Below are 24,086 nucleotides of genomic sequence, written 5' to 3'. Positions count from 1 at the left end.
TCGTGCTGTGACGGTTCCACCTGAAGACGGAATCTTGTGTTGCCTCCGAAACGTCGAGATTTTTATTTTACTTTTATTAATTTTCATTTTTTACCTACGTGACTTTACCGAAAAAACCTAAGAATATAAATACCGTAGGCCATCCATTTCTAGTGCTTTGATCTTTCAGCCCTCCATGTAAACAAATTATGCACAATCGTCCACTTCAGAAAGTCATTCGTTGACATGACTGCATATAACTTGCAACCACAGCGTTACTAAACTCAGGACTCAAAGATCAATAACTTTCATATTCGCACTAATTTTATTACAAAAAAGTGGTCAAATAAAACATTGACATAAGACCCAGCCCCAGGTCCACTTGGATAAAAGTTTACTTTTAAAAGCATGGATGGGAACAGTCACAAACCTAGCTACCTGTGATGTTGGAGCTGTGTTGGTGGGAAAGAGCGGAAGGAAAATATGAAGAAAAATGCATTGAAATGCCTACTTGTGAGCATGCAATCATTCAATCCATTTTTATAAAAAGAAACCCTCCAATCTTGCACCTATCACAGCGGTCTATAAATACAAGGCTATATATTTAAGTAAAAAAATGTTGCTCTCTTGGCACAAGGCACTATTGAGACTGGCTATTCTACACAGATACCACATGAAGGTGTAATTGAATGCAGGCTTCAACAAAAAGCACAAGGAGGAATTCGACCCTGGGACAGTATGGCAGGCAGCAAGCATTGGCGCAGTGCCACACCAGACCATGTACGTTTCCAGCCTCTACAACCAAAGGATAACTTTTCACACGATTTAAGACAAGCTAAAGTATTGTAAAGCTGCTTGTGTAATCACCATAACAAAGACCCCAGTAGCCACAGGCAGGCCAGACCAATCAAGTTCAGTGCACGAGAAAAAGAACACTGAAATGGAGTATGTAATAAAGCTCATTCATTCGTGCCCTATACGCTTGGGTATCTCATGGCGATTTACAGCATATCTCACACATTTCAAAGGCCACCCCTAGTGGCAGTTGTCCCTGCGGGTGACTCGGCATCTGGCCTGCCTGAAGACCGGAATTAGTCTGCCAGTAGGAGGCAATGATTTGCTATGTAGAATCCTAATTGAGCAAGTTGTGGATAAGTTAATTTTTTTTTCAAATTTTAACCCAGACGCAGGTACACAATAGTCTACTCTTGCGAATAATGGGGGGGGGGGGTCTTTAATGTCAACTCTGAAGCAGACGACTTGTATTGATAATACCCACAGGAATAATTAGGGCAGCTGCCGGATTCGAACTGCAACAAGTGGTGAACGTGCTACCGCAAGGCCATGTCACTTCTCCCCACTGAGTAAGCGATTTCCCTTCAATGTCATGGTTGGATATTCGGGGTGCATTGGCGCCGATAAATATTTGTGCCAAAGCATTTGAGACATCGCCTGTAAAGTTGTGATAGATTGAAGGTGGATATATTGACAAATACAAAAATGAATACGACTCAAACTAGTGAAAACAGGTAATACATTAAAAAGATTAATTCCTGCCATTTACATTGCAGTATTCACATTTTCTACTTTAACGACTGTATATAGTTAAAATCAATTACAATTTACTCTCTCTCTCTCTGTTGATATAAAAACAGTACTAGCGATTATTCTTATAAAAATACTTCCAATGGCCATTTACCTTAAAAATATGAACATTACAAAGATATTTGCTGTTCAGAATAATTCTGCCTAAAGCCCACCATGAAATAGAGATTTAAAAACGATGATCCCATGTACATTCTGTATTACAATATAAATGCATTGAACAGTATTGCTGGGAGACTGTACAAGCAGACGTAACATAGTTGTACGTCGGCTATTAGCTAAGGTCCTGATTTATTTTCAGGTCCATCAGGTCTTCTTGTCCAGAGATCACCAGGTTCTTTGGAGAGAAAAAAGAAAACATCATCATGAGAAATACGTACACAGGACTATCCCCCCCCCTAGACGGGGGCTAACACATTCCTGCGGAGGGAGCTAGTAGGAACGTTTGGTTGCTTGGTCAATGGCCAGGGTCAACGGCGGCGTGGTGTATTCCGCAAATATGGCCGACTGTGAGGGCAGGCACAAGCCGGCGTGAGTAGGTTAATCGTTGAGTTTTATAAGGGCACCACGGGGTGACCAGCCCCTCCCCACCCAGCCCCACCCCTCCCACCCAGCCTCACCCTCCCCTCCCCACCCAGCCCCTCCCCACCCTCCCCTCTCTACCCAGCCCCACCCCTCCCATTTTTGGATGCACGACGGACGGACACAATAATCCCCTGTGGGCTGGTGTAACCAGGAGGTTCCTACCAGTATAATCATACTCCACCATGACATGCATTGTGATCACCCATCAAAGCACAATCCAGATTCAACCCTGCTTAGAACAGAGATCAAATTACCTGGCGCATTGCGGGTGATTTGGTGTAGGCCCTAGGACACATACATCAGTCCTAAATACTCAGTGACCTACCTTCGATTTAAAGCTTTCGTGACTGCAGGGATTCATCTTCTTGGTTCTTTCGGTAAAGTCACGTAGAAGGGAAATAATAAAATAATAAAAATAAAACAGTGAGAATTGTATTTTATTATGTTTTATTTTTATCATTTCCCTTCTACGTGACTTTACCGAAAGAACCAAGAAGATGACCTACCTTCCTTACTCATCGTTGAAATTGCATCCTATAATTTCTAATTAATAGCCGTATGAACAGAATTATGAAGTTTGGTAATGTGTAAAACATTTACCTTCTCATTGGCCAGGTGCAGGAGACAGACAAACGCCATGGGCACCGACAGGTTCTTAGACATCGAGATGGGTAACCTTGGGGAAGCAATATCCACACGTCACGATACAGAGCAGTTTCACAAGCCACGGGAATTACTATACGATGTAAGTAACAGTTATAACTTGAGAGTGTAACTATACAAACATGGCATTTTATGGACAATTTAATGTATTTGTGAAAAAGTGCGTTGATTCTCACCTGGCGGGTAGTTCTTTGTACATTTCTGAAAAGAGAATTTCTTTGGAGACTTTTGCTTCTTCATTTTCATTTGCATTATTCTAAAAAAGATATAAACATTGCTTACAAAAACACATTAAGAAATGTTTATTCAAATTGATTTGCGGTTTTTATATTTAAACATTTTGAACTGCTAGTGTTTTGTATAATATATAGATTTTACTGGTAGGAACCTCCTGGTTACACCAGCCCACAGGGGATTATTGTGTCCGTCCGTCCGTCGTGCAGGGAGGGGCTGGGTGGGGAGGGAGGGGAGGGGCTGGGTGGGGCTGGGTGGGGCTTGGTGGGGTGGGGCTGGGTGGGGAGGGGCTGGGTGGGGGGAGGGGCTGGGTGGGGGGTGGGGCTGGGTGGGGAGGGGCTGGTCACCCCGTGGTGCCCTTATAAAACTCAACGTTTAACCTACTCACGCCGGCTAGTGCCCGCCCTCACAGTCGGGCATATTTGCGGAATACACCACGCCGCCGTTGACCCTGGCCATTGACCGAGCAACCCAACGTTCCTACCAGCTCCCTCCGCAGGAATGTGTTTATGAGCCTTAACTGAACTGCAGTTACTGGGACTCAATACATTTGGCCAGTCTTCCATACACTAAATAATATACATAAAACACATTCTAAAACATAGAAACATCCCTCACATAGCCGTTAAGAGACTATAGATTTAAATGTTGTTCTCGAGCACTTATAATTATTAAGGATGGAATGGCATACCTGGCTAACCATTTGTTTTCCAGCGCAAATTTTTACACAACACACCGTGTATACATTCACAGCTGATTATTCTTTGGTTCTTTCGGTAAAGTCACGTATAAAGATAAAATAATAAAATAAATAATAGCATACGACGTTTCGATTGCAACACAACCAATGAAATAGCAACAAAAAACTAATTTTGTTGCTATTTCATTTATACCTGATGATGATTGCTTGTGTTGCAATCGAAACGTCGTATGCTATTATTTAATTTATTATTTTATCTTTATACGTGACTTTACCGAAAGAACCAAAGAACAATTCCTGCAGTCACGAAAGCTCCAAAATTAAGATTGAATATTCACAGCTGAGTTCAATTATGGAGAATCCTAGAACCGTAGAAATTTTTGTTGTGGTCAGGATTTATAGCGCAGTGCGCTAACCACTAAGCCACTGCTCCCCATATTGTAGCATTATATACACACACACAAAATGTGTAGCATAGTCGGAACACAATGTTCAAATGGCACATTTTCTCTTGCATTTGAATAAAACAAATATCAAGACACACGTGTACTTCAGTGTAAAGAATGGGGAGAGAATAACTTGAGATTGGCGCCACATAACAACAGCAATGGATCCTATCTAGATCTACAAGTCAACAAGTGCAGACTCTGGTGTCACAACCACAGTCTTCGTGAGCTGCAGACATAAGCAGCCACAAAACCCCTCCAGGAATGCTCCGCGTGGCTTTCTGTAATGGGGATGACTGTTGCATTAGCGGCACAGAAAATAGCTCAAGGGGGTTTAGGTGGGGTCGACCACATGCACCGCACTCGGGCAAGTTTTGACAAACTCCTTTAACTGCAGAAAAACGTTCAACCACCCCCAACTCGATATATCGCATCCAACCTCTATGTGAAGCTCAAATGAATAGACTCACACACACTGCGAGTGCGCAAGCTGCGATTTGTTTGTGAAAGCCTCTCTCTTGGGGTTGAGTCATAGCAAAACGTCTACAACTTCTGATGACACCAGGGGGATGAATAAGGAGTGGCACTGAACATAACGTAGTGTGCTGGCCCATGTTCACATTTTCAGGATCACAAAACAAATTAATGATTCATTTACATTAAGACCTTAAATGAATCATAACGTACTTTGGTTCTTTCGGTAAAGTCACGGAGAAAGAAAATAAATTAAATGATAGGAATAACCGAAGAGTAATTTCTGCAGTCACGAAAGCTTCGAATCAAGTTTATAACGTAACTTTGTAGGAGGCTTCTTGAAAAATAAAACGATTCATTTTAATGTACTTGTCATCATAAACTAAATATTGATTTCCTTTACGTAACAAATATATGTGCAATAAAAGGAAAATAGGTTTGTAATTTTTAACGTCGGTTTTATCATCTCTTTTGAATATCACAATGATTGAGGCATCATTCCATGATGGAGGTATGAAGGCTTAGGAAGGCCTTTATCTATCAGTAAACATATCAAGGCTGATGATGATTTTATAGAAAAAGGAGGCAAATCCTACATCTTAAACCATTTCCAGTGATAAAAAAAGTTTCAAAACCTAAAAATTGGTAAACAGTTTGTTCTAGATTTGAAGTTTTCGTGACTGCAAGGATCCATACTATTTGTTTTTTTCGGTAAAGTCACGTAGGTAAAAAACAAAATAAAATAAATTAAAATTAAAACAACTAAATTAAAACAAATCACGTTTCGAAGGCAACACAAGCCTCTCATACGCTACAGTAATTTTGCTGGAGCAGCCATCTGATGACGGAGGCTTGTGTTGCCTTCGAAACGCCGTGATTTGTTTTAATTTAGTTGTTTTCATTTTAATTTATTTGGCTGGGATTTCAACAATATTCACCGATGCATGGAAAACAAATTACGGTACTATATTAAATGTATTCTGCAGTCTTGGTGGATTTTAGTAAAGAGAACAGGGTCTGCTGAGACCAAGTCATCTGCTGACGATACTCATACATTGATATTGCTAATCCAGGGTTTGTATACTTAAAACAAATGCTGCTTGAAAACATCGGTATAAAAAGCCACATTGACTGAGGAACCAAACTTTAAATTTCGATCTGACCATTTGCAATCTCATATTGCTAATTCTATAAATAGCCAACTTAAGAAGGTTATGAAAAAGCCATAGCCACTTCCGTAATGTGAAAATTGATGGTTTGACAAAGTAAAATAACACGTTGAATTCCTTCTCATGAATGGTAGATATAATAGCAACAGCTTGTAAGATTCACAGAACATTTAGACAGGTACCCCATCATTGACTAACTTCATGACAAGTGATTTATGTTCTAACCAAAAATGAAAAGTGGTTTTAGTCATGCCAGCCTGAGGTTTGGCCGTGGGCTTGGGTGTAGCATTGTTTGTAGCCCGTGTATTCAGTCTCACAATGAAAAATGATGTTGACAACTTTAATATAAAAATTGTGCAATCCACCACAATATTTACGTTAAGTTTATAACAGTTTATAAAACATTTGTAATGTTCCTAGGTATGCATTAAATTAAGCTGTATTTTTAATATTATGGCAATGAAAGGGCTGGACGCATCAATCATTACTACATCGTTAACCCAGTGACTTTGTTGTGGTTGGGATACTGTGCGAGTTGAGTACAGTACAGTATTGCCATTACTGAAAATGTACAAAGTTTAAAAGAGTTTCAAGAAAACCTCAAGGCTCCCTCCATCGACGAGTTGCAACAGGCCTCAGATAACATGCTATATCCTCTTCCATTAAACCTAAGGCAAATAACAACGTTCCGTCTCACTGGGTATGGTTAATCAACAGAAGGCTCCCAACCGCACCACCCCTCACCCCCCTCCCCATATCCAACATCTTCTCTATGAACATTTGAATCCCTGGGATTTTATATATTTATTTTAAGTTCGCTTCTTTAAACCGTCCCCTTTCCAAGTGAGGTTGAGAACGTTTTCATTGGTGGTGTTGGCAAACAATAAACCACGCGCTTTCGCCACACCGCGTTTGAATGATGGCTTGTCTCTCTGTATTGGATGTAAACAAGATCCAGCCCAGCTGGATGAAACCATTTTTTTCTCAAAAGCCACAGGTTGACATCGATTGTATACTGCAGCCAAGCTCAGTCAGATAAAGCAAGCATTGTTTCTTTTTTCCTGTCCAAGGGTAAATTTAAACGGTTCAAGTTCGACAGGTTATCATCATCCTGACCATCCTAATGACTCGGGGAGCCATCTTCACTGGCAAAGAAAAGGCGCCCATGAGAGTCCACTCTTTGTTCTGCTTAAAGGGTAACAAAAAAAAAACACCCAGCCCCCACCAGCAATTCAGCAAAAAGTCCTCCTTGAAAACTAATTCAATAAAAGAGAGCACAAACGCTGCTTCTGTTCCCACACTGAAGACGTAATGCACTGTTTAACTCTTATTTATAGCTGTACATTTGTATTTGCACAAAGCATGGCTGCATACAATATAAAAACCCACACAAAGACAAAACTTCATGAAGCACCAAGGCAGAATAACAACGTGTTAGAGGAATGCAGTCTCCCCTGATCTGGGTGTTTTTAAATTGTAAATGTGCACTGCGGTAGCTATTAAAGCTTTTAAGCGCAGCTGTTGGGAAAGTTTTTTTTCCATGCAAAGCAAATCTTGAACTTGACTACTAATCTACACAGGTTATGAATGAAACGCAATGGCATTAATGGTGAGACAAAGACATGTATCGCCCTTGCCTTTAATATAAGCTTGCCTTGAAACCAATAAACTGTAAAACTATTGGTAAAATGCCAAGGTGGGTTAGAGTAGGGGAATCAAGCACAGCGCCAGTTGAGTTAGGAAATGTTTTGCCAGCTGCATAATATACAACAAAACATACCACACAAACGAATTATATATCAAGTTTTTAAGGAGAGTTGGCCAATTACAATGCCATTAATTGTTTCGTGTGGGAGTAAATCAGATTATCCCAGAGAAATACCATACCTACAAAGGGAATAACACTCAAAGCTCCATACAAATAGACGAAAGTCAATTTGCTGCACTGCCATCTCCTGGCCACATCACAGCACAGGGAATACATTTGCATGACTGACAAATTCTTGCCTTACAAAGCACTGGATTTACGGTCGGGAAAATAATTATTTAAACCCAAGTATTGTGATAAACGCAATATTTAATTTATTTTACTTTTGGTGAAACACATTTTAAAACGCTGCTTTTACATTCACAAAACAAGAATAAAGCATGTTGATTAAAACTGTCCAGGGTAGGCTAAACTTTGCTGTCAATGACTTTTCCATGATGGGACGACACGGGGACATCGTACATTTTGTTAAAACGTGTCGTATGTACTCTGGCATGGGCCGCTCCCTTTAGCTCATCTTACGCTGTTTTGCACTGCCAAGTCTAACGGACAATCTAAATACATTGGCCTGGAAACCAAATGCCAACAAGTCTCAGAAAATACCTCGTACACAATAGCAAGTAGGGAGGTGATGGGGCTGTTAGGGATACTTCTATTCAATTTGGTTTAAACTGGTAATCTCTCAAGCAGCTGATAATTTAACGTATAAAAAATCTTGACAAAATACCAAGCTTCTGAGGATCCACAAATAAATAAAACCCATTGCGAGTATAAAGTTAAAAGTATAAAAATTCAACGAAAACATATCGCGCCTAACGTTGTGAACTTTCCTGCAATGACAACCAATCCACTCGGATGTAAACATCTCCACGTGTACTTACTACACAGCAGAGCTAAATTAGTGTAATTAAATAAACAGTAGTCAGCTCTTTCATTGATCCCCTTCTATAAGGCCGAAGTTAATTTTCAAACAAATTTAGAGACACAAATCTACAGATGAAGTGACAAAGAGATACAGAGATATGTGTGTGAATAAATAAATCTAAGCAAGGGTCCAAAGGCACGGGCAGTACTACAGAGAAATAGGTGGAGTTTTGTGAGACGACTCTCATTTGGATGAGCGGAGAGTATATAAAAGTGATAAGACCAGTATTAACATAGGGTCTGAACGTTAGGCTAAAAACCACAGCAGAACAGATGTGCTCCACAGAAATCAAAGATGACCAGATGGATCTCGGGGATTACAATACTTCACCGGCTCAAAATTGCATAGATGAGGAAGGCAAGAGTGGTAACCCCCATCTCGGACAAGCTTAAATTAAATTTACTCAGATGAGTAGGACATACCATGATACGACAAGGAAACCAAATCGGAAAGATGTGATGAACATGGAAGACTCAAGGTGGAGACTGAGAGGGAGGCCTAGAAATAGTTGGGTTCCAAGTGGTGAATCAGGACATGAAGGACTGTGGAGTTCACGTGGACAGGATTGAGTGGAGAAAGGAAATCACCAAGGCAGAACACCACATGAGTGGGAACAATGCAAAAATAAAAATGTTGTAGACGTCTGCTAAGATAGGTACACACACCAATATATGTCGAGATACATTTTTATAAGGATAAACATAATAAATTACGCAAAAAAAAATCAGGTATGCCCCTATGTTTTAAATATATAAAAAGACATCAAACACTTTCAACAATATTTGATAATTCAGGCGTATGTCCCTAGGGATGTGAGCAAGTCAGTGCTCAAGGGAGGGTCTTATTCTTCACGAGGCTCAGCACCTGGACATAACAACCTGCGCTCGGGCCCACCAGCCAGACACATGAGACAGCCACCCCCCCCCCCCCCATGGCTTGCCATCTGTCTGTACCCCCACCAACCCATCAACACATCCTCCGTAACACACACACACACATTGCAGTATCTTTCACCTTCAAGCGCCTAACAGACTAAGTCACAGGACTGGTTTGACAGGGATACAGTAAATATATAGCAGTTTAAAAGTGTATAAATAAGTTACATCCCTTTGACAATCCACGACTGGATGCAGATCTCCCCCAACACACCTTGATCATACTTCACGACGCTGGTCAGTGTAGGATGATGAAGCGGGTGCCGACAACGGGTAGAGATATTACTCACCAATAATGGTGAGTAATATCAAACAGTCGTGGCTGAGATTCAAACGTATGTTGCCAGGTGTATTGGGCTAATCACATCACCAAAACGATACTTTATTAGCAGTGGGGTTTTCTAGTATTACAGCGGCATTATTAAAATATTTGAATGCGGCACCTCTTTACGCTATATAATCCAGGTACCATTGCATTAAAGGTTGTTCATACCATGTCTCCCTCCTGCATTGTCAGCATATTCCAAATGTTCTGCTTCAGCCTCTTGACGTCCATTTTCTTTGCCGTTTTCGCATAATCAAGCAGAATCTTGTTAACCTGCCCAGGTCCGTCACACACAAACAAACGTGCTCATTAAAGCAAGTTCAGAAAGCCAGTGTTTTTTAATGGAAGCATTCCTTTTGTTAGGGGACTCAACAGGACAATCAAATTTGTGCTTAGTAACAAGCAAACACACATGGATACATTGCTAACGCACATGTTACATCTCGCAGATATGCAACAAAGTGTATTTAACCATATTAAAAATGCTTTATGAAAAGTTTGAGTGCAAATCTTGTCTAAGAATCATAAAGATCTGGGTAGTGGTCCTCATACACTGTATGGTAGTTTAGTAGTGACTGGTTTAGGGGTTTTGCAGTTAAGTTAAAACACAAAAAGTTATCAAACAGAAATAGATATTTATTGGGCATAGCATATATGTTCTCTTATACACAATGTGCATGTATCCATAAATGCTGCCCACTAGAAAACAATAGTGTTGTTACAGGGGTCTGCCACAGTGGGAATGTGGCCTTAGTTGTGGACATTAATGTAAAGTTGGACACCCAAGGGAGAGAGACTGCAGACTCTAACCTTGTGAGGCTCGGCAACAAGATTGTCTCCTCCGTAGAAGGTGGCGTTGTTGTTCATGGAGTCTGAGTATAAGCACATGGTCTGGCTGAAGTTCTGGGTCTGGTCTGTGGTGTTAAATTGTCCAGGCTCGTATGCAGGTCCCGCATCGTCGTCGTCGTCGTCGTCGTCATCAGCAGCCTGAACACAACACGTGTACATTAGCGCGAGTACATAAGCTTCTTACAATAGACACATTTCATTTACTGCCATTTGTGGTTCTGTATTAACAGCACTGTTTGAAATAAATTGTCACATGTGTTTGGTTATTTTAATTGAGAAAACTGTAATTATGTACACGCCATAATTAGATGCTTAACTTAGACTAGGAATCGGTCGACAGATATTAATGACAAAAGTGGAGATGTGCGATTTATGAAGTTTGCCTGTAAATCCTCTCACATCGAAGTCACCACCTGCTGGCCATTCAAGGACCCCGCCTCCCACCAAGCGTAAACCGTGACTTACCGGCAGCGCGGGGCAGTAATTGGCGGCGTCGTTAGCATTATCGTAGTTGTACGCAGCGATGCCGTCGTCATGATTGCTGCCCATGTCGGCTCGGACGACCCGCATCAGCTGCAGCAACAGAACAACCGTTTGTGATGCGCGACACGCGGGAATGGAACAACTCATTCACAAGACTGTGAGGAATGTATCAACCATGGGCGAAATTTTTTTTTATGACCGTAATGATGATTGATGCCAAGGTGAAGCAGAATGCAAGTACAATACTCTTAACTACCCCAGTGACCTATCATCATTGAACTATGATTATTGGATAAAGGTGGGACACTCACCTTGAGCGAAGGTCTGAGGAACGCACGGATAAGGTTTTCCGGGTCGTAGTGAAAGTCATCCGGAAGGGTCGTTGATTTCATGTTGTATTTTTCCACAGTTGTCTTTGTGATGGTTGTAGCTGCCTGCAATGTACAAAGATCCCCCATCTAGCCTTAACAGACTGTAGGGGCAAGTGCTGTTAGCGAGCACCTATGAAGGCCGGCACGGCACACGAGGGAGTGGGTGGCCAACACCACGCCTGGCCGCCTGTCTCCTTAGTGATGGTGTTTACACATCGCACCAGGTACTCATTTGAGGCCAAGTCGACTTAGGGGAGGCTCGGGACCGGTTCAGATAATCGCCAGGTTCATAGCGCAGCACGCTAACCGCTACGCTACCGATCTGCACATACATCACAAGTATATTTTATCAAGGGCAGTGACCTTAAATTATTTGGTTACATTGTTTACTGGTGCATCATTTATGCACATTTGTAAAACACTAGAATTTCGGCGGCTTGTGGCCGACTTATTCTAGCTCCTGCGGAGGGCTTCTTGGCGCTTCTCACCTCGCCCATCGCCCCCACTGATGTTCTCTTGCAGATACTCCTGACTATTGTATGTAGGGTGTGTCGGCATATATGTCTGCAAAATAAATTTCTTTTTTTGGGGGTGAACATTTTTTATGGGGGGGGGTTGACAATTGTTGTAAACCTGTTGGATCATTTTTTTAATCAAGCCTCCTGAAAGGCTCTTATAATGTGTTGCCGGACAAACGGAACGCTGGGCTTTTATAATAGAAATGCTCAATGGATGGATATTATGTATTTATGGATAATGGTTGAAACAATAATTGATGGAACAATAATTGAATTGATCATACTGGTTCAGGAGGCTCTATAATTTAGTTTAGGGACAACCAGAATGCCAGGCTTTGATAATAGATCAGTTGAAAGCTTTTATGTAGTTTTAAATATGAACATTGCATTGCATAACTAAAAATTCCCATTAACTAAAAAAAATCCAATATACACACTCTTCTCTATTTGTCTGCAAAGAAAGCATATAGAAAAGCAAAAACTGTTTATTTACTTTGAACCACTAAAACTGCACACAAACCTTTGACTGCTTGAATTCATTCAAATTGATTTCTTGGTCAAAGTCGAGATCGAACGTCTTCTTCACTTTAAGTGTTTTAGTTACATCTTTGTCAGACAATAAAGAAACTGTAACGGACAAAAAAACACACGTGAAATTAAAAAGCCCACGCAAATATCACCGCAACAATTAAGTTAAAACTCGACAAACCCATCCTTCGGTGTACAGTACATGTGCACAGCACAATCATTCAATATTTTGAAATGCATGTCACTCCATATATTGTTTAAAGTTATTTGGTCAGAAAGGAGCCCTCAATTTTGACATATACAACGACTTTTGCAGTCTACTATGAATACATTTTGTAAAAACTATACACACAATTCCCCAAACTACCAGTTTTCCCACTCATTAATTGGTTCAACCTCTAGAAAATTGCAGAATCAATATTAACAGATAATATATACATAAATTTCGATTTAAAGCTTTCGTGACTGCAGGGATTCATCTTCTTGGTTCTCTCGGTAAAGTCACGTAGAAGGGAATTAATAAAATAATAAAAATAAAACATAATAAAATAATTATCCTCATGACAGCATTGTGGCCGAAACGTCGTGAGAACGGCTTCTTGCATTGTGGCCGAAACGTCGTGAGAATTATTTTATCAGGTTTTCTTTTTATTATTTTATTATTTCCCTTCTACGAGACTTTACCGAAAGAACCAAGAAGAAAAAATATATACATAAATACACAAGAACATCTACTTTGACAATAATGGGACGTGTAGAATATGGAAGAGATGCACTACTATTACAGAAAAAGTAACCACAGTTGAGGCCATCAGATGCAAGTGGAGAGTTGTTGTTGCCAAAACAAATCAGTGATTCGCTCATTAGTATATTACACATGGCCACTCACCTTTATATATGGGCTTAAGCCTCCAATGGTCAGGGCCTGCCCAGGTTGACAGTAACTTGGGATCAAAGTAAGAGTATTCGCTGGGCTGGAGAGACAGCTGTCCCCGCATTGTCTCAATGCCAGCATTCTCAATCCTCATGACAGCATTGCTGCAAAACACAGCTAAGCATTACTCTCAAATTAAAACGTAAACGGATATTCAATACTTAAATAAAATTAGACTGACGACCATCAGTGATATCAATGACGGTTGTTTTTTCCCCACTAAAAACCTGCAATCGGTCCTTTAACTCAAGACCTTAGGAGCTAAATGTTTAACACAGTCCGAGAACCATAATCACTTGTGACTTCCAAGCAAGTGTTGCTCACCATTACATGAAGTAATTTATGAAGCTAGTTGTTATTACTGGCGAAACGTCAAACTCAGATTGTAAATGTTGTGGCTTGGCTCTCCAACACACCGGTGTGCTGTACTAGTGACGAATTGGCATGTTCTGTTTACGTGCAACCCTTATAATTGGCTGTGTCGAGTGGTGGTGGGTTTTAACGACACATATTTATGCGATCTAACCAAAAAACCTCTACCATTCACACAATTAGATCAACTAAAATGAGTATGTATAAATTATGTCCAATTCGTCCAATTTTTATTTTTTTATTTCTCATGATCAGCACAATCAAGACAGATTGAGATATTATGAGACAGCAAAAAAAGGACAAATCAAACAATACAAATTAGAGTATAAGTAGGATCACAAAGTACAAACAAGATAAAACAGACAGCAGAGATGGGGAGTACAAATGACACAGGAAAGACCATAACAAATCGTGACACAGAATTATGAAAATTTTTCAAATGACTAGGATTTTAAGAACTAAAGCCCGAATGTGTTTTGTCCAAATGACTATGTTCTCCCATTCTCGGTAATAACACAGGAATGTGGTGGTCTCTTCTGCTGTTGTGTGGTCGCGACGGTTCGGTGTTTCACACCTCTTCCCAGCCACGGCAGCGCAACCGGTCCTGAATTCGTTGATCGTCCCGCCCTCGCCGTTGTCACCATTGAAATCGTCTCCCATGACCCCGAAGTCACCGCCGCCATCGTTGTCGTCATCTTCGTAGTCATCTTCTAGGGGTTGAGGCTCCGCATCCATATCAAAGGCCAGACGGCCGCCTTTGAGCTTCTCTAGCATGGCCATGGCATCCTGCGTGAAACCAAACGTGTAAGCGACACTTCCCAGAAAACTAAACTGAATTATTTTTTATTTTACCAGGTAAGGTCCACTGAGCTATGTAGCTATTTTTCAAAAGCAACCTGGCCACAAATGATAGCTCAACGAAGTGGCTTATCATGTAGAAGTTTATAGCAGCCAAATACTCGAAGCGCATATTTCTAAATGTGGAGGGAGAAGAGGACCCGGATAAAAATCCACGTGACCACAAGGCTGAGCTGAAGGGTTATGAAACACCTCACCCTTATCAAAGAGCTGCAGATGTTAATTTTGATTAACGCAGTAATGTACTGTAGCATATCAATATTTTAACAAAACTACAACATAAGTTATATCTGGGTGTTTTAAATAACCCATTGTATTAGTCAGCATGCTGGGGCATGCCTATAAGCCTGTACTTTGGAAACAAGGGTTGGTGGAACACAGATTTATATAACTCTAAAAAGATTACAGTTAAACCTTCCTTGATGAATAATTATATACTTCATCGCGAGAAAACAATAAAATCACAATTTTATTCTGGAGAAACCTCCAACATCAATGTCTCAAGGGTGGCCACAAGCTGACTTCATGTGATGTCATATAAAGCATAAACACATCTCCATGAATCAGAGACGAAAGGCCCAGCTGATTACCACCAGGGTCAGGGTTTTGGGAAATTACTCTTAACAGCAAGCACGTACCAGTTTTGAAGTATCGTTATCACCCTGATTGAACAAGAAAGAGGCCATGGAAGGACAAATCATCTTCTCCTCAAATGAAGACTGCTGCAGAATGCCTGTAATGTAAAGTACTAGTTAAAATTAGGAAAGAAGCCACCCCTTCAAAAGGTCACCATTTAAATCCAAACACTGTATGGGTAACATAAATGCATTTGTACAACAAAATATGTATTGCTGGTTCAATTCAGAGTAGGTAAAATTCCAAAAATGTTTCAACTTGCTAAAACAAGTACACGCTGCAGACAGAATTCCAAAATATGTGTTCCCCCTTCTAGATGTATGACTGATTTGAATTACATTAACTGTATTAGACACCTTTGCCAGCGGCACATTTTATGGTCGATGACTGTTTCATAAAAAAACAGCCCTGTTTTTGCAATGGGCAATACAAGTGATCAACAAGACATTTCCAATAATGATTAACTGTCTTCTTGGTTCTTTCGGTAAAGTCACGTAGAAGGGAAATAATAAAAGAATAAAAAGAAAACATAATAAAATTGATTCATAATCAACGTTTTTGGGTTTAGATCGCGTTATTTATAAATGTGTCGTAACCCTCCACCACCCGACACGGCCAATCAGTAAAAAAGTGTCGCGTTGACAAAAGACAAATAGTTCACTGCTTTAGCCCATCGGTGTGTTGTAGCGTGAATGCAATTACCAGCGAAACGTCGTACTCAAATTGTAAATGTTGTGGTTTCACGCTTCAACACACCGATGGGCTAAAGCAGTGAACTATTTGTCTTTTGTCAACGTGACACTTTTTTACTGATTGGCCGTGTCGGGTGGTGGAGGGTTACGACACATTTATAAATAACGCGATCTAAACCCAAAAACGTTGATTATGAATAATATTGGTCGCGAAAGCCTACGTGTTGAACATAATAAAATTGAATTGTATTATATTGTTTTATTTTTATTATTTTATTATTTCCTTTCTACATGACTTTACCGAAATAACCAAGAAGATGAATCCCTGCAGTCACGAAAGCTTTAAATCGAAAAATGATTAACTGCTTATTATCAACTTAACACTATTGAGCATTACGTTTAAGTGAACCAACACTAATTATAGCAGCACACAGCTTAATGTAATACTTATGAACTGTGATTGAAGAGGCACATAACAACTAACTCATCCATTGCAATCGATTCAATTGCTCACAATATGTGCATCAAAGAGTGCATGTAAGAATAGATTATTGGTGGTGAGTGGATAGCTCATTGGTCACAGCAGAGCTGACACTTGTGATTGTAATTTTGAATCTGGGCAGCAATCTGTAATTAAATGAAGCTTAATCTTGATTTGAAGCTTTCGTGACTGCAGAAATCCATACTCTTTGGTTCTTTCCGTAAAGTCACGTGACTTTACCGATAGAACCAAAAGTATAAATGTAGTTGGTTAATGGGCTCAGCCCGGAGTGCATAAAAAATGACATAAGAGTAGATTTTTCACTTAACTTCGACAAATATAAAATAAATAATCTTGCCTCCAACAAACATCTCGATAGCAGGAAACACAGTAAGTATAGTGCGCATTAGAGGTCACTTAAAGGGAGCTCAAGTATTTTTGTGATGCCACCTTCTGTGGGACATTTTATAACAGGGTGATGCACTGGTCTGCAAAAGTACAGTGCCATGTTGTTAGACATGACACCAAAAGCGCAAATAGGAAAAAAACATGATAAAATTATGATATAAAAAACGAAGACTGTCTATTGCATGCAATATTGACCAATGCTAATAGAACAAATTAGACATAACATAAGAGGGTCAATAAAAAAAGTCAGTAAAACAGCAATAACAAAGGCTCTTGAATAAGTGAAAATCCAGAATCATCACAATGCTTGGAATTGCAGGATAGGAGGTGAATTATCACATGCCGGGTATTTTAGGTGGTTGCTTTAACAGGCTGTGTACAACACATCTACTTTAAGGTACTAAATACTGCAGGAAAGAGATAATTAGGTGTCCATATGGATAATATTTAAAAGATACAAATGGGAGAAAAAAAGGTTTACAATTTTCTTAAAATCAGTCCTTAGTTATGGAAGACAAAGCAGTAAAACATTATAGGTGAATAGGTTTTTGCGTTATTACCCCAGAACACTTATCATGAGATGATTCATATCAAACGTTTCTCAAGGTGTTACATTTCATAAAAAATGGTATTCCATGCAACTGGGTATAGGTGGACCCTCCTAGACAAAAAGGCCAGTCCTGGAATGTACTGTATGCCATGAGGCACACCCTGGCACCGCAGACGGTAATAATAGTGGCTGTCTATGGCCACAGAAGGAATCGGACAAATCCAAAAGAAACCGCACAATTTCGTCCGCTTATGCAGGACCGGACAGGCACAATTCCCAACAGCCGATTAGTCATTCTTGAATTCACAAAGCTCATCTTTTCACTTGAAAACACTCAACAATTATTTCTAACAGGCCTATCAATTCAATCTTAATTCTGCTCTAATCTTGCCTCCAACAAGTATGCATGCATGTACATGGAAGCCCTGTTGTCAGTCCACTTCTGGACGAAGGCCTGCCTACACTATCCAGGTCGTGTGGGTTATTTGACCATAATTTACCATGCTTGGGAAAGCAATACATATTGGTGATGGCAGGGAGCACAGACGCTGTAGTGTAGTATAATAAGTACAATCGGTATACCTGCACTGCTCTCTGCTGACAACATCGCCCCACAGCGCCACCTGTAATACCCGTTTTACCCAACCTTAGCTTCCAAGCTCTACTGAGATCGGGCTCATGCCATGCGATTTGGTTATAGAGCAAGTCTGCAATGCTGTAAAATTACATTTATGTGGCACCGATATACCCACCGCGTAGCTCAGAGATGTCGGTGAGAGTGGAAATGGTGGGCGGCGTGTACTTGGAGTTTACTCGTAGCGGCACCAGGTCGCAGTCGAACAGAAGATTACAGCTGTAGTCCGCACACTTGAGGTTATTCAGGAGGAGGCCCATCGTTCCACACTCGTCGTACGAGGTACCAGTCTTCAACAACGGCTGACACTGAAAAGTGGGGGTGGGCAGGAGGGATACATGAGTTTAGCATGGAGGAACGGGAGCAATCATTCACAAAACATGGTGTTTGCAGCTGGAGAATACATTAGAGGGTGTAGGGCAAAGAAGACCTCAGTCAGTACTTGTCGTTTGAAATCTAATCGTTAACATTTTACATAAGGTTGTGTACTCAACTCCTGGGGTTTTCCATTACCCAAATGTCTAAAAGAGAGAATATACTTTTCAAATTTTAAGCAACTGCCACTTTAACAGAATTAGCGATGCATTTGTGTTATCATTAAAGATGCCTTTGAAAATATATTTAAGTTTAAAATGTATTATGTGTATGTACCATCAACACCTTGGTCCAATAACCCAGCACTCACTGGTCAACAGTTCATTGTAGTAGCAAACTTGTTGGCTCAATTCCATGGTCCAAACAGTAATCAAATGCGCAATATATGTGCATCTATATAAACTTGTATGTGTGCATATGCAATCCCACCTGCTCCTCCCCATCAAATTTGCTGTTTGTGATTTTGTCCAAATTCGTTTCGATATTCTTCACCGAATTCTTCTTCCTCTGCTTCGGCTTGCCTTTATGCACTCCGTTATCTGGGTTTTCTTCTCCATCACCTATACGGAGACACAGTTTATGAACTCAAGATGGTCCTATTTGTAATCATATACAAACAGTACAAGTTTATTAAACTCTCAAAGTAAAAGTACAATTAAACAAATCAGACTACGAATATCCTTTGCAATGTACTCGAGCAAAATTCCCTTTTTTCTGCCTGTTGCTGAATGAGGGCCTCCCTAGGCTGTGGTTGGTGGGAGTTATTTGATCATAATTTTCCCACTGGTCAGTGTGGGTTGTTGAAGAAAGCATAAAATTAGAGTGTCAAAATGAGATGTTGCTGCATTTCCCTCTGCAGCCCATAATGCCTAAAACACCTGTGGTTAGGCAAGGTGATCAACCATCAAAACACTACCCCGATTCAACCCTGCATAACTTCACATTCATTTGTTCAGAGGCAAATATACAGTACACATTGACTAGTAATCATTTCACTTTACACAAGTTTAGAAATGATTTTATCTCAAGTGACACATTTCCCTATACACATCCAACACCTTAACAATGGGGATTATGATATGGGAGTTCACCTGCTTGCTGCTCATTTGAGGTTTGAGAATTTCCAGCAATGTCTCCCAGCATCTTGTAAGCATCGGCGTGCACGGAATCTACTCGCACTGCGTAAATTTTGGTGCTGGCATCCAGTGTCCCTGCTGCCATCTGCAATGGCACATACGGAAGCTTTTGGTGTCAATTGAAATATGTAAAATGTAGAACTTCAGAGTAGGTTAAATTCCAAAAGCAATATCTGTGAACAAGTCAATACCAAAATCATCACCGACAACAGAAAAATACGGCTGGAATATAGTGTTGACCATAAAATGCCATTGTATACCTGAAAGTTGGTCATTTCAGTTCCTTTTTGTTTACACAAGTCGGCCATGTAATCGATCAAATGCAGGCCAAAAGCATTCTTGGTTGTGATTTTCTGAAGAAAAAAATACCAAGCACAGTCAGACATCAATTGTGTAATATTGCAACATAATGCAGTCAGCGACTATGATGATTGAATTTGCATATGATGATCAGGAAGTTAGTTGCCATCATATATATATTTTTACAAAAGTATATAAAATGTTACGAGGACAATTATAACGATATCAGCTTCTCTTAAGTTTGTAATTGAATTTAACATTTTCATCAACTTGTTTTTTGTGTATTTTTAGTATGAATTGGCAAACTAAAAGTTCTTCAAATAAAATTCACTCAAAGCAAGCCTACCATAAGTCTTCTCATCATTATAACTTTACAATATATAATGCTTATAATGCATGTGGGATGTCAGTTAAACAAGATTTTATTAATCCATGAAGTTACGTTCGAGAATGAGGACATCATATAACCATCATGCATTCAATTACTCTGGAAAACATTTTACTTAACACTACTTTTTTTACTTTAACTATTGTGGACTTTAATTATTGGACAAAGTAAACAAATGGAAGGTATTTTATTATTTTCACCTACGTGACTTTACCGAAAAAACCAGAGTATGGATCCTTGCAGTCACGAAAACTTCAAATCTAGAATACCTTCCATTTGTTTACTTTTTCCAATAATTCAAGTCCACAATAGTAAAAGTACAAATATTTTATTTTCACCTGTTACTTTGCCGAAAGAACCAAAGAAAATGGAAGGTATGTTTATCGTGGATCATGTATCATAGTACCGCCATCTCATGGCAATCTTTGGTATCATACAGAACTAACTTGCGCAAACATGTTCCTCTACAGCAGTGGTTCCAACTCTCAAAATGTTTGTGTACAAGTAAAAAATACAACGTTTTGTGGATAAAAATCGCATCTTAAACATTTTTGCGGACCACTTATGATGGCCTGGTGGAGCAAGGCCAGTTGCGTATATCATCACATTCACTTGCATGTTTTCTAATTTTGTAAGCTCACACTTACATATGTCATATAGGACATATGCAAGTGTCCACAGATCAAGTAAATATATCAAGATAAAAAAAATTAAGTCTAGAATTGAATGGTCAAGGGAAAGGGTGCATTAAATTGTTGCGTACATAGTCCTTTTATAAACCCGCTGCTAGATGAGGGCATCCCCATGCCTTGTGGGTCATGGGGGTTATTTGATTAAATTTCACCATGCTGGTTAGTGCAGATTGGTAAATATAGGGAGTATAGGACAAGAGACCATTATATTTTGCTCCACTGCCTACAGCACCTGTTTTACGCAAGATGGTGACCCATCTAAGCACGAGTGAAGCTCAGCCCAGCATAGCTTCTGAGATATAACGAGATCAGGCACATTCCTGACGATTTGATCATCAGCTAAAGTATATATACTTGAATATTTCAGAGACATTCTGGACACCAGTGCATTGTACACTAACATTTTCAGTTGATAGTTTGATGCACGTGGAATAATGCTCAGATAGCTGAGTGTTGGTCATCCCACCAGGCAAGGTCAAGAGAGATCTGCGCCTGCACAACAGATATAAAAATGACAGAATATTTCAATGCAACATCACATTTAGAAGTTGCTTATGTTATTGCAACTGGAAAATCCTACCATAATAAAAGCCTAATGTGGTTATTATACATATCAACTAGATCAATAAAAATACAATCCTGGCTAATTTGTGAATTATAAAGTATAAACATTGTGAGTTTAAACTGGCTAATATTTTACTAATGAATTAGGATGCACTTAACACTTGACGTTATAGTTTCCGTACTGCCATCATATGGATCCCAAGTCAGCACACAAATATGTATTTAGGGACTTTTCAGGTTTTGTTTGAAGTTCTTGGTCAGAGTCCAAGTTATGATGCAAACATGATCATGGCTGTTCAGATGTCTGATGAAAACTTACTTCTTCAGAAACATGTTCGTTTTTATTATAATTTGATTAAAAAATGCACTCCAACCTGCATTTGCTTGCCTCTTTCGTTCAATGATCCACCTTAATAATGCAGATTTCTAGCTGGTATATCCAAAAGCTACGTATTTTTATTTGTTCAGGTCTACTCCAGTATTTACCGGTCTATGGTAGGCGAGATGGGGCTCACCCCTCCCCTCTGTTGCAGCTCTATCACCCGGGACTTGCGCCTCTCCTTGCGGTCGTCGGCATCACTCTTCTTGCTGCCGAGGAACAGGGGCGAGTTGGCCACCGATCCATCGTCGCAGCCGGGGACATTCTGCTGTCGGTGCGTGGCCGGCGAGAGGAAGACCCCTCCGCCGGATGTCGTTGCTCCATGGATGCCAGAGCCCGTGGAGCGCCGGGGAGTGGTGAACATGTCACCGCTGCCCGGTGTTAAGAGCTGGTTGCGGTAGCGCACCTGCGGAGAGCTCATGGCTGCAAAGCCTGAAAGGTTCAGCAACACCAGTGTTAGTTCATGAGACACATTGCATATTACAAATTAATTTGTCTTTATACACAAACATTCAACGAAAATCAGGTTACTGTGCGCAACAATCACGTTGTGTGTCAATGGACAGCTAGTGAGAAAGCAATAGGCTCTCTCACCTGTTTAAATACTATATAGGAGTGTAATTATTGCCAGCTGATATTATGACGATGTATAAAAACGAACTGCGCACCGATGTGGATGATTGTAGTAAACAGTAAAGAATAGGTATAAAGTCTCTCCACATAACGGTAAAATTAAATACTATTGTCGTATATATAACAGGCCCGACTGTTGATGAACCTAATTCAGAACTTGTCTATGGTATTATTACAGAAATCAATGACAGCACAAATATTAAATGAAGTGTAAACAAAATTGGTGGACATTCGACAATCCCATTGCAAGCCCAAGTCGATCCATAATGTATCTATCCTGTAACTAGTTATTTTATAAACAAAGCGTAGCCTAGTAATATAATCTAATTAAAAAACATGAATCGCGCATTTGTTAAGTGGTATTAAAACGACAGCACACGTTAATTATAATGCAACACAATGAGTGGGTTTTCCACATTGTTATTCCAGGGAAAGTCAATTCATAGAATATCTAATAAACTGGACATACAACCCTTTTGTTAATCTACTGCTGGATGAGGGCCTCCCTATACCGTGTAGGACTCTAGGTCATGGGGGCTATTAGACCAAATTTCACCACGCTGACCGGTGCTGGTAAGTGAGAGGCAAGGGGGGCAGACGTGTGAGCATAGCACAATGCAAATTATGTTCCAGCACGGTCCCTATATTCTCCACAATGTAGCTACACAGCAGCCGATATCAACTTATTGTGCATGGTCGTTGCCCATCCAAGAACTAGACAGGCTCGAATTTGCTTAGCTTCCGTGTTCTGGCGCATTGGGTCATAGGCAACTACCGTTGCAAAACAACAAAGCACAGGCTTAGTGTGATCATTACCTGAAACAAAACACGATATTAAATTAGATGTCGGGTGTGATCAATACTAATAGCACTAATGTGAATTAAGAGACAAAATGAGTAGGGATTTTTCGATTTAAAGCTTTCGTGACTGCAGGGATTCATCTTCTTGGTTCTTTCGGTAAAGTCACGTAGAAGGGAAATAATAATATTTTATTTACTTTTATTATTTCCCTTCTACGTGACTTTACCGAAAGAACCAAGAAAAAAAATGAGTAGGAATTTAACTTTTCTATTGCAAGGCCGTATTACCCAGAGTACGTACATAGCACAATTACTGTGATAAATAACAAAGCAGAGACTAGCGAGCGGATATCCACTTTAAATAAAACACGCTAATAAGATATACGCTTTTAAAATCCCGAGTACAAATGTCAAAGAAGTAATGATGAGAGACGCTCACACACAGCACAATGTTAGGCCTCGTCTAGGCTGGCGGCCGAGTCGCAACTCGACAGTTAACGAAGCAAACATCGCGAAGCTTATCCCCGTCACGGACGACGCGATTACTAAGTAACGTGTGAGCATAGGAGCTATCGTAAAGTCTTATTTGTGATACAATTCGTGAATGTAAAAGTGTTTAAAGTCTCCTTTACCAGACGACGGAACGGACCCGAGTTTGAATATCGCGCACGGCCGCAATGCGCATGCGCGGCTGCT

The 24,086-nt window shown here is 40.1% G+C and overlaps 1 protein-coding gene across 1 annotated transcript; it reads right to left on the bottom strand.

Annotated features, from left to right (window-relative positions):
* Positions 1 to 297: 297 nt before the first annotated feature.
* Positions 298 to 24,077, bottom strand: NCAPH (non-SMC condensin I complex subunit H). Its single transcript, XM_061556493.1, has 18 exons — positions 24,023 to 24,077; positions 22,064 to 22,388; positions 21,415 to 21,505; positions 19,894 to 19,986; positions 19,589 to 19,718; positions 18,927 to 19,057; positions 18,241 to 18,430; positions 15,360 to 15,454; positions 14,438 to 14,649; positions 13,447 to 13,595; positions 12,550 to 12,656; positions 11,452 to 11,574; positions 11,123 to 11,230; positions 10,619 to 10,795; positions 9,977 to 10,081; positions 3,009 to 3,088; positions 2,770 to 2,845; positions 298 to 1,921 (listed from the first exon to the last, which is right to left on the bottom strand). The coding sequence occupies exons 2-18, from the start codon at positions 22,375 to 22,377 to the stop codon at positions 1,859 to 1,861; spliced, it is 2,244 nt and encodes a 747-aa protein (XP_061412477.1). The 5' UTR covers positions 22,378 to 22,388; positions 24,023 to 24,077; the 3' UTR covers positions 298 to 1,858.
* Positions 24,078 to 24,086: the final 9 nt, after the last annotated feature.

The sequence above is a fragment of the Lethenteron reissneri genome, chromosome 22, assembly GCF_015708825.2.
Source record: "Lethenteron reissneri isolate LAM-NWPU_2019-01 chromosome 22, ASM1570882v1, whole genome shotgun sequence".
Taxonomy (NCBI): Eukaryota; Metazoa; Chordata; class Hyperoartia; order Petromyzontiformes; family Petromyzontidae; genus Lethenteron; species Lethenteron reissneri.
The sequence above is the reverse complement of the archived record's forward strand: the minus strand, read 5'-3'. Positions and strand labels throughout refer to the sequence as shown.

Coding starts and splice junctions, on each gene's coding strand:
- NCAPH (XM_061556493.1), bottom strand. CDS start 22,377: ATGAGCTCTCCGCAGGTGCGCTACCGCAACCAGCTCTTAACACCGGGC. Junction 18,431..18,926: donor AATTTGATGGGGAGGAGCAG/GTGGGATTGCAT, acceptor CCCACTTTTCAG/TGTCAGCCGTTGTTGAAGAC. Junction 1,922..2,769: donor TGCACCTGGCCAATGAGAAG/GTAAATGTTTTA, acceptor TTCTCTCCAAAG/AACCTGGTGATCTCTGGACA.